The sequence below is a fragment of the Melitaea cinxia genome, chromosome 14 (genome assembly GCF_905220565.1).
Source record: "Melitaea cinxia chromosome 14, ilMelCinx1.1, whole genome shotgun sequence".
NCBI classification, from domain to species: domain Eukaryota; kingdom Metazoa; phylum Arthropoda; class Insecta; order Lepidoptera; family Nymphalidae; genus Melitaea; species Melitaea cinxia.
In genome coordinates, this window is record NC_059407.1 from 12,123,966 (window position 1) to 12,135,889 (window position 11,924).

An 11,924-nucleotide genomic window follows, 5' to 3' on the forward strand; every position below is an offset into this window, starting at 1 on the left:
GATTTTTTTATGTTATCTGACTATATTTAATATTATCTATAATCATATAAATATATACAATATAAACATTTTTGAATATCATATCAAAAATTGACCGCTCCAGCGGGGTTCGAACCCGCGTCTCCGACTGACCGTTGTGTGTTGTGTGTGTTGTTTGATATGATGATTTTTATATTCGGTTTAAGCGAAAAAAAATTCGATCTAGCGGGTACATCGTTCCATAGATTAATTGGCTAGAGCGCCGACACGGTCAGTCGGTGACGCGGGTTCGAACCCCGCTGAGCGGTCAATTTTTGATATGATATTCAAAAATGTTTAGAATTCCTAATGTGGGTAACACAAAAATAAAATCGTAGATATAAAATATAATTTATTACTAAATCTTTCTTACGTACTTACAAAGAGTATAACGTAATTAAAATTAAGACAAACAAAAATTTTAATTTGACGTCGCAATTTCGATTCAACTAGTCATTATACTCGTATTAGTTTCATATACACATATTTGTAATCATGTATGTACACATAATGTACATCAAATGCAAGGCAAGTATTGAAATTTACAAAGTAGAATAAACTAAGAAATACTTGCAAAATTATTTAAAAGAACATACTTTTATATAATTTTTTTTTTTTTTTTTTTATAATTCATACGAACTCGTTACTGTAGAGTTCAATATTTTATTGCTGCATCTTCAAGGGATAACACATGTACGTAGTTTTAAAAATGTGCTCATTTGATTTTTTACTATTACTACTATTTCTTTTAAAAGAAATTTATAACTCTAATACTCTCAAATGGTACCACAGACAAAAAAGGGCAATAAAATTTACATGAAATAGATGAAATAGATTTATGTTGATTTAAAAAAGTATATAATCCGATTAAGCAAAATGCGAGCGAATCTCTTGCGGAATCAAGATATAGGTTACAGTCAACTGATAATGTTATACCGTTAATCAAAAAAGCGCTCTGGTGTAATGGTGCGTGTGCCGTGTCGGTGGTGCCTAAAAATCGACGGTCGCGGGTTCGATTCCTACTCGGAGTGGAATTTTGTGTTTTATACAATATTCATTTTCGGTTTGGTTGTAAGTCTTCTCCTACACGAGGAAAGAGGTATTATGCCCAGCAGTGGGATATAAGAGGCTAAAGGGTACACAAAAAAATTCTTCATTCGAGTAAGATTCAAAAGCACTGTAGCATCGTCATTTTACAATCTGAAAAACGAATTTTTAATTTTCATTTTTATGAATCGACACACTCACTTCACTTCTAAATCGATTATAATAACTTTTCCATTAGACAACATTTACGACATAGTTTTTTATATACAGCATTTGTGTATCTCTTTTATCGATAACACCGCCTATTGCAATATTATTTGTTTTTCTTCTCTTATTTTTTGCAAATATTTCTTTAGCAATATTTGTATTATATTTTTTAAAACGTAAAAAGTAAAGAAACAATAATGTTATTTCGAAATCGATTCTTACGTAACACTCATTTAAAAAACTTAAATAAATATGCGGTCTGTAAACATAACTTCCTCTATTTTAATCGATTTAAAAAGACGAATTGGCAACACTTTCTCCCAAAGGTACTTTGTAAAATATAGAATATTATACTCTCATTATTTGCTTCATTAAAAACGAAATCGAAATAATATGAAAAAACCGTGACAAAACGGAAACGAAAATTTCACTACAATACTGAACGGGCCGCTGCACTCGATTGCTTCAAATTATTAAATACTTTTTAGACCTAAGACAGACATTTTAAGTAATTTTTCATTTGATTTTAGTCAAACGAAATTAAAATAGTCTAACAAACTAGATATTTGAGACAGTTGTATTCATAAAATAATTGTGTTTGCTCGCAAACGAAAAAAAACCGACTTCAATTACATCGACAAGTAATACAACGTAGATCGACGAAAAAATAGTCAAGCAACTACGCGTTATCAAAGATTACTCAAAAAGTAGTTATCAGATCTCGATAAAATTTATATGTGACCACATGATAAACATCAGCTTTCGATTAAATTAAAAATTATCAAAATCGGTACAACCAGTAAAAAGTTATTACGGATTTTCGAGAGTTTCCGTCGATTTCTCTGGAATCCCATCATCAGATCCTAGTTTCCTTATCACGGTACCAGACTAGGGATATCCCCTTTCCAACAAAAAAAAAGAATTATCAAAATCGGTACATCCAGTAGAAAGTTATGCAGTATAATACAACGTAGGTCGACGAAAAAAGCGTCAAGTAAAAACGCATTATTAGATATAACTCGAAAAGTAGTTGTTAGATCTCAAATAAATTTAAATGGGACCAATTGGCACACACCACCTTTCGATTAAAACAAAATTTGTCGAAATCGGTCTACCCGATCAAAAGTTCTGATGTAACATACATAAAAAAAAAAAAAAAAAATAGAGTCGAATTGAGAACCTCCTCCTTTTTTGGAAGTCGGTTAAAAAGGGAGCTAGTGACTTAATATTTTATATATAAAATTCTCATGTCACAATGTTAGTTACAATACTCCTCCGAAACGGCTGAACCGATTTTTATGAAATTTTGTGTGCATATCGGGTAAGTTTGAGAATCGACCAACATCTGTTTTTTACACCCGTAATTTATAAGAGGGAAGGAGATTAAGAGGGTTAATAAAATATATGGCAAAACAACGTTTGCGGGGTACAAAAATATATTTTAAATCGTAAAAGGAAGGTATACAAGTGTTTTTGAAGCATACTTGAATAGAGTGATTTCTGATTTTGATTTTCACGTGAATTAAAATCTATTATAGTAGACCGATCTTAAAATTAATTGATTCTTTTTAACCGACTTAAAAAATGGAGGAGGTTCTCAATTCGCCTGTATTTATTTTATGTATGTTAACTCACCTCTTTTACTTGGGTGGACCGATTTCTATGATTCTTTTTCTAATCGGAAGGTGGTTCTTGTCCTGTGGTCCCCATTTAAACTTATTATGATCTGATTAGTACTATTCGAGTTATATCTAACAATGCGCATTTACTTAACTATTTTTTCGTCTACCTACGTTGCATTACTTGTTAATGTAATTGATGCCTGTTTTTTTATGTATGTAATATTATATTGAGTAAACAGAACAACACTAAATCTCTTTCAAAATAAATACAATATACTATTTCAGAGCTAAGTCAGTGTCATATGTGCAATAGTTAACTAAGACTATGTTAGCCACACCAACAACTAATTTCCTTGTTACAAAATATAAATTATACCAATATTGACGAAATGAGTAAATTGTTTCTAAAATTTCAATAGCCTTGGTGATTCGCAATGTACGTTCAACAAGAATATTTCGTAAGAATCATAATCTCGGATACGCAATTACGTCATCTGTGTATTATTTAAAATTCGAATGAGTGCTCGTTGCATCAATACAATAAATTATCGTTTGATAGTTTTATGCTCATCAATTTTTATATTCATTTCAGAAATGCATTTATGAGATTGAAATAAGAAAATACCTTAAAATTATCATATATTTTAGATTCATTCATTCATATTACATATTCATTAGTCGTTCATTCAGATTTCATATTTACTGAGAAAAGTTACTAAAATACTTATTTTAAATGTATATATTACAAAATAAGTATATGGCTTTATTATGCGTCTTCGGTGCGACAAAGCCAGTACTGCGGTCACCAACCCGCCTGCCCAGCGTGGTGACTATGGGCAAAACACATGAGTTCACGTTATTTTTGGCGTAAACTTGTGGAGGCCTATGTCCAGCAGTGGACTGTATAGGCTGTAATGTAATGTAATATGGCTTTATTAGCATTTTTAAACCTTTTTTGTTCGTTTTTTTACTTTATGACTCTTGCGCTTATAAGTCCCGCGGTAACATAATTTCTCACCACCATGGGTAGACTGGTAGAGATCTCTTATAGAGATAAATTCGCCCGTGCCAACATCCTTTGTAAAAATGATTTGTAATTATGATTTAATAAAAGGGCTAACAAGAATATGTAAGTTTAGGAGAATAGCTATGTTATCTTAATTTGAAACATTTTAGATATTGTTTACGCTGTTTTTGTTGTGTATTATGTTCTCACGATAGGCGCTTAGAGACTAAACATAGGATCATGATTTAGACAACTGACAATAGGAAGAAACATTTTATGGGGTTTTTAATTTAAAAATCTGTATCAGCTAACGAAATTAGTCATAAATCGATATCGCTTAATTTAGACTAAAATTTTTCTGGTGCCTGAAATAAATAACTACGAGTCGAACAACTCCGCTATCCTGTTTAACTTAAACTAGTCTTTGCATATATTATAAGTATGTTTGTATTATAAGTCTGTCTGTTTGTATCGTAGTTAAATTGTAACTACTAGTTTCCGACTGCTCAAAGTAAACGTCTTTCTGTAATAATAATCACTTTTAAAATTTTAATTCGAAAGATGACGATTCGAAAGTGCTCATAGGACCATTTCAATAAAGCTTTTTTTGATTTTGATTTTATAGAGTGAAAGGTACACATATCGATAAGTTAATACATGATATTATATCTTATAGAGGGTACATATTGGGTTGTCTGGAAGAAATCGCATTTTTTTGACGTAATAGCCAAATAAATATTATGATATAATTTCATCTCATACAGCCCTAAGTGCGCCCATTGTGCAGACATGTGCAGTGTCATTTATTTATTTTTTACACGGGTATATGATATACGCCTAAAATTTGTTTTATATGTGTATCATATACCTGTGTAAAAAAAAAATATTATAGTAGGTGTACAGATAGATGCCGAACGTAGTAATGTAGGAAAAAATATGAGTGACGTTTTACCGCGGTTTAAGTCGCAAGTCGGAGCTGATACACACTTTTATTAGTATTATAAATATTATTTATGAGTTTTAAGGTTACAACTCTTAAAGAGTAAACTCTAGTGGCGTGTAATTAGGGACCGGCCATAAAATACATCACACGAATTTCACAACTTTTACTACCCTACTTAGTGTAACGTTATATATTTTTCAATTTCACACATCAATTTTGACATTATTTTTATTTCAATTTTAATTAATATCGATTCGCCAACAAAACAATATAATATTTACATTTGTTTATATATGTATGTGTGTATTTGGTTTTCCTCTTCTTTCCTGTAATTTTAACCCTATACACCCCTTCCGCTTTTTTCACATTATTTCCTCCACGCTCGTTGCCTGGAAGAGATCGCTGTTTTTTTTTTTTTTTGTATAACACCTCCTGTGTACATTTGTATACTTATTTTTGTGTATTACCTACAATTACCCCCCCCCCCCCCGTCATCACGCATAATGGACCACCTTTGCGTCTAAATGCGGAAAATCGAGCCCAATACAAATACAATACCCCCCCCCCACTTAACGCGTGACGTAACTCACGGCCGGTCCCTATGGCTGGTCCCTAATTCCCTAATGCCCTAGTTGCTCATATACCGCAGCGCTACTCACCGGTGCCGGCGCGCGTTGATGCGCCGCACCTCGCGGCCGCCGCTGGACTCCCCGTCGCTGCCCGACGCGCCCGCCTCCAGCGCGAGCCGCGGCCCCGGCCCGCCCGCCTGCGCACACCACCACACTCACTGCCCTGGACTCTTAATACCCTATTGATATCAACTTTACCATTCGACCTTAACTTTAAAAAATATTCAAATACTTCAAAATCTTCAAGGAAGGAGATTTTTTTTATATATATATCACTAGGTCGGCAAACAAGCGTACGGCTCACCTGGTGGTGAGCGATTACCGTAGCTTATAGACGCCTGCAACACCAGAAGCATTGCAAACGCGATGCCGACCCAACCCCCCCCCCCCCAGGAGCTCCGGTCACCTTACTCACCAACAGGAACACAATACTGCTTGAAAACAGTATTATTTAGCTGTGATCTTCTGTAAGGTCGAGGTACTTCCCCAGTCGGGCTGCTCCATATTTTGAGCAGGGAATTCCTGCTGTGCCCTACCTCAGTTAAATACAATTAAAGGGCTCTACCCTCTGCACTGCTTTAAATCCCATCATATAAATATCTCGCTCACTTCACCTTGTAATATTCCACTACTGAGCATAGGCATTTTTCTCCGTGTAGAAGGATCGGAGCTTAATCCACCACGCTGCTGCGGGTTGGCAGGTATGTTCCCGGATGATGCAGCGATGATGATGATGATGAGGCGGACGAGTAACGATCGCTATCAGGTATTTATGATAACGACCGGAACCAAAAGTACTCTCCGAGGCACGGTGGGAAAACCCACAAGGTCAGCTGGACAACTAGGCAAAGATTTGTCATGTGTCACATGTGAAGATAAAATAAATGCTTGTTATTGAGCACGAGAATTGACGTTATGCTACTTACCACAATACATTGGAACAGTATAACTGGACTTAGCATTATTATCTAAAGCAGCATTTTTACTATAATAGATCACAACACTTACCGCTGGTATATATTTTCGTACGGCCGCCGTTAAGTCATCGATATTTTTGTCCTTCTTATCCGTTTCCAAACCGAAGAACTTGTTCTTCGCTGCTTGATTTAATGCAGATATCTTGAGAATTGGCGGTTTCTCCTCCATCGAAGAAACTTTCTCCATCGGTCGTCGTAACTTTCCAAGCTGCAATGGCTCGTCGAGTTTCTTGACAAACCTCCTGTATTTTGACTTGTCATCTTCATTCTTTGCTTCCTCTGAAGGTTTTCTACCCAATTTACCCAACATTGGTATTTTCACGTCTGGATTTTTTGCTTGATTAATGCGCTCCTTTAATTCATTCGCTCCTGGTAGCTGAATCTTACGAGGGTATGGATCTCGCAGTACTCTCGTTAGATCAGAGTCAGTTCTAGATGATTTCAGTTTATTGTTCTTACGCTGGAACCGTCGAGGCTTCGGACCTGGTAGTTCATCGGAACTGTCTGAAGATGAACAGCTTTTCTCTGATGATGAGACGCTGGAAGCGGAAGCCGATTCGTCTTCTGAAGAACTGTCGATACCCTCGTCCTTCAGACCCTGATCCAAGTGAATTATCAAATAAATATTAGATAGCATTATAAAGTATAGGACTAGTACTTTAGGGATACAGTATACTACCTTCCCATCTGCAATTTCACCCACATGAATAAAATTAGTTTGGCTAGTTTGGTTAAAATATAGCCTACGTCTCTCTGTGATAACATATCATTCGACTGACGGAAAAACTATGAAAGTCTAGTTACGTACACCCAATAAAAAATCCTGTTTATAATGTTGACATAGAAATACAGATGATGCATTATACAAAATTATACTTAATTTATGATATAACAATAAAACATGCATTTTACAGTTTCGCCGACGTTGTGTGGATATTTATATGTACTGCTAACATTAATATTAGCATAATACCTTCAGATAATATACTTTGAAATTTAATCTGTTTTATCATTAATTTCATATAGGTAATATATTGTTTCCTCAATATGATAAAACAAAAACTCACCTCTGAACTTTCCCCTTTAGTCAAAGTCTTAGTTTTCGTCGGTACCACAGTCGACCCCGACTTCAGAATACCTCTAACCTCGGGCGTTATCATTCTTTGAGCCCTTTCGGTAGGCGAATCATCGTCGAGATCTGTTAGAAATAGAATTACGAATTGAGAATTAGATAAAGAATCATAAACTCGATAATGCGAGAACTATACAATATAAAAGCATTTGGTTAATGCATTAAAATAACCCAAAAAAAAAAAAAATCAACACTTCTTTATTTATAGTGGGTAGAAACCAAGTACATAAAAAAACAAAAACCAAAAATGCACTTTTAAAATACAAACGTGATCAAGGGTCAACGTTTCTTAAAATATATATACAGAAGACAATAAAAAGATAGTATCCTATAAATAAAGTACGATTATTGTTCCATTTGCCAGATAAAACACCTGTTTTAGTGTTACGGAGCCTCTCTGTGTTATTACGAAAACAACGTGCCATATCATGTTTTGCTTTCTCAAAATAGATTAACAGTTTAGTGCAATACAAATTATATACAAAGTAAATCTAAAGCGATACCGTCGAAAGGATGTTGAAACACTATTGATATTTATAGAGTTGTAGTCATAAATCTTTTTTAGTTTCATCCATTTTAATAAATTTTGCCAGTTTAAGCCGTTCGCCGTTAAGTTTATAATGTCACCAGTTTTTGTTATAAAAGCTCTATAATTAATTGATCATTATTTATAATTATTCTTAACTAGCTGCCCGGAAAGACTTCGTTTTGTCAAAATTTAAAATTAAATTATTTTTTATTTTTATTTTTTTATTATTTTTTGTATTAAAATTTTTCCATGGGCCTTAAGAGGCTCCCCCTTCTCAATGACCTTGAGCATTTAGACTTTGCCACACCCCACCCACCCGCACTTCACCTGATCAGTATTACGTAAAGGTTATTAAACTCGGCCATCTACCGGCTCTAGCTTGTACTACTTAGGACATGCGATTGATCCGTTTTCTAGACCAAGAGCTTGCGTACAAGTTGTGATCATCCATAATTATTATTTAATTTTCTTCTTGTCGTGTCGATCATTTAGGCTATAAAATTATATTAATTACTAGTTGTTACTTGTTGTTCAGTTCGCAGTTATAAAATAAATAAATTTCTAAAATAAAAGTAGCCTAAGTTACTCTTGCTATATCAGCTATCTGCCAGTGAAAGTCCCGTCAGAATCGGTCTAGCCGTTTTAGACATTAGGCGGAACAAACAGACATACAGACAGACAAAAATTGTCAAAATGGTATTTTTGTGTATGTATCGTGTATACATCCATATGAATTTAGTAAAAAGCGGTTATTTTAATATTAAAAGCAGCCACTCCAATTTTATTTGTATAGATATACTAAATTTATATTTTATTCTATTATCGGCTCGGTGAAGATCGACTTTAGGTTCGGATCTTAGACCACAAGCTAAGCAGCTTTACATTTACACAGCTCAAAATTAATAATTTAAATTATTTTTTTATTTGAAGTAAATACAATTGCAAAATTCAACAGTAAGTCTGTCTACCTGTTACATTTTAATGCCTATCTTGGATTAAAAAAAGTAAAATAGATTTGCGCGTAAGCAAGAGCAGCGTGCGATGACGAGCGACACAAGTTCCCCGTACAAAGGCCTCTGGCCGTCTGCCGCGGGCCGCCTGTCGCCCGACAAATAACCAAAAATTATATTTTTACGATTTTCTAATAAAATACTGCACTTAATAAAAAACCCTTCTGTAGAAATATTAAGTACAGGATTCTTAATTAATAAAAAAAAATATTCACTATTGTAAGTAGTAAAATTAGAAAGCCTATACGATTTTTGTACGCGAAAGGAGGTCCAGGTAAACAATTATTTCTCTTTATTTAGAGAATTTTATACAATTATCTTACAGTCACATTAATAGACTGAATCCGAGTTACAACATATATTTATTTGAAATTTTTAACGTAACTTTAATGTATACTTTATAGCACATGAAAACGGCTGAATTTGTCTGGGATCCCCTTAAGGATTATACAACAAATAAATAAGCTGAATCGGTCGAGCCATTCTTGAGTTATGCGCTTAGCAACATTCATTTTTATTTATATAGATTTAATTTTTTGCAATCCGCTTTGAGCAAGGTAATAAAAATTCTTTAATTTACGGATTTACAGTTCATCCTACAAATACAATTTTACATTAATCAATCATCAAATTTCTGATTTTCGATAGAGTTAATATTGAAATGTTTTTACTGGTTGCATATTTCTTCAAAGAAGAAATCAAACAAGCTACTACCTAAACTACACGTTACTAATGCATGCAATAAAATTCAGAAGTATATTTGTGCTTACAGAAAAGAAAAAAATCATATAGATATAATTATTTATTAATAATCTTAAATATAATACAGTATATACATAATAACAATATAAAATATTGATAAATAAATAGACGTTAGTATGTTCCGTGCAATAAAACATGCGAAGATAAATCGTCCAACTTACCTTGCGAATCTATTATAATAATTAGTGCTGAACCCAAAAAAGCGAAACGACAAGCGGAAAAAAAATCGATAAAAAAAAACACAAATAAAAGAACTGAATCAGACCTAAGCTTCTAAATTTTGCGTCCTGCCTCATGAGATATTCTAAAGACGTATTTTTCGCGCTCGCCGATCGGAACAGTTCCATTTTAAGTTGAAAATCTGGATTACGTGGTACATCTTCGTGGGTCAAAGACTTGGTCAATCTTTCGTTTTGTTCCATCGCCTCTTGGACTTGACTGGCGAGTACCGGCATAGTTCTGAGTCTAGACGCTCTAGGCACCCTATCTTCTTTAGGTCTTGGTAAACCGGCAACCGGAGGTTTGTGCGTTAGTTTAGCATTAAACATCTTCATTTTCTCCGCTAAAGACATCTTCGCTGGATCGTCCTCATCTAATTTAGCTGCCACCGGTGGAATTGTGCGTATATACATTACATTGTGCAGTGTTTAACAGAGCCCGGGACATACACATAGTAGAGTAGTCGAGGACATGCAAAAAAGAAACAAAAAGCCGAAAATCAAAAGACAGAAAGCGTTTCGTCGGCACAAAATGCAATTTGCATGCCATTTGGGCAACATAACGTTACCATACATTTTCCGGTAATAACCGATGAGAGTGGGCATTTTACAACAAAAAAAAATGTACTTCTAAGGAAACAGTAAATGGAATTATGGTGCTTTAAGAAAGAATGAGACAATCTTACCATCTTCGTCTCTATCTAAGACGTTAGTAGTGCTTTTGGATGGAGCGAGGGAAAACCCTTCGTTAGAAGGACTTGTAGTATCCGGACTCGACTCAACTGGGTCAGGTTGTGTTTTGAATCGCTCGGTAACCGATGGCCCTTCCTTTAGCTTTGAGCGGCTATGACGGAGCAGCGGTTTTGGAGTTCCTGAAATTGATAATAGAAATTATTACTAAATTAATACGAGCACTGACTGTGATAATCGTCGTCCTAATACTAGCCAAATGGTTTTAATGTACTTCTTATTTGACAAATCTTTTGGATTTCTTTTGGAACAAGCAAGTTTACAATTTGTGTCACCGCTTTGTGCCACTCAATTATTTTAAGAAGGTAAGTTTAGTACTAAAAATTCAGTAACGTAAGCCTGGTTTTGAGCATACATTTTACTACAGTTTCATACGTGTGACGTGACATCCATCATTTCAATCCTATATGTCCGAAATTACAATATGTACCTATGTTAATTGTAGTAATAAATCGTTATAAAATTATATTAAACTCGAACAGTAATAAATTTCATTTCCTATACAGTAATATTATAAATAGCAAGGGCTCATTTTAATTCATATTTTATCTATATTCATATTATAGAAAAGGTAATATTCTTTTCTTTCTTTCTAATCTTAAACTACATTACCGTTCGAAAATTAAAATACTCTGAAATAGGTTATAAAATACAAGAAAGAAGTTGTAATTTACTAGCGTCCTAATTTTTAGACGTATTTTAATGTTAAATTTATCACTTTCAAAAGCAGATGTAGCGAACCTTTAGCTTGTTGTTGTAATTGTTGCCACATACTGGCTCTTGCAACAACGCTGTTACTCTTCACTAAGCCAAGCGCGAAGCCGGAGTGGTCATTGTTGTCATCGTCACTTTGATGTTCTTCCGGGCTCCTAAGAGCTTCGATCTCCGTAGACTTCCTTTGACGATTCATATTAATCAATCCTTGTTCTATAGATGTCGCAGACCAATCGTTACTACTATTAGTAGCGTGGTTTTCATGTATTTCTTGACTCTCTATCAAACCCAACTCCTCGCCTGTAAATCGATAATTTGAATATTAATCTCGAGCACGAAACAAAAATAAACGTACACAAA

General features: G+C 34.3%; 1 protein-coding gene across 1 annotated transcript in view; it reads right to left on the bottom strand.

Annotated features, from left to right (window-relative positions):
- Window positions 1-3,170: 3,170 nt before the first annotated feature.
- LOC123659415 overlaps window positions 3,171-11,924 on the bottom strand; it is a 118,321-nt gene continuing 109,567 nt past the window's right edge. Inside the window, 8 exon segments of the mRNA XM_045594631.1 lie at window positions 3,171-3,246; window positions 5,503-5,609; window positions 6,481-7,047; window positions 7,517-7,647; window positions 10,148-10,483; window positions 10,787-10,972; window positions 11,592-11,661; window positions 11,664-11,746. Coding sequence (XP_045450587.1) covers window positions 3,171-3,246; window positions 5,503-5,609; window positions 6,481-7,047; window positions 7,517-7,647; window positions 10,148-10,483; window positions 10,787-10,972; window positions 11,592-11,661; window positions 11,664-11,746 — 1,556 coding nt within the window.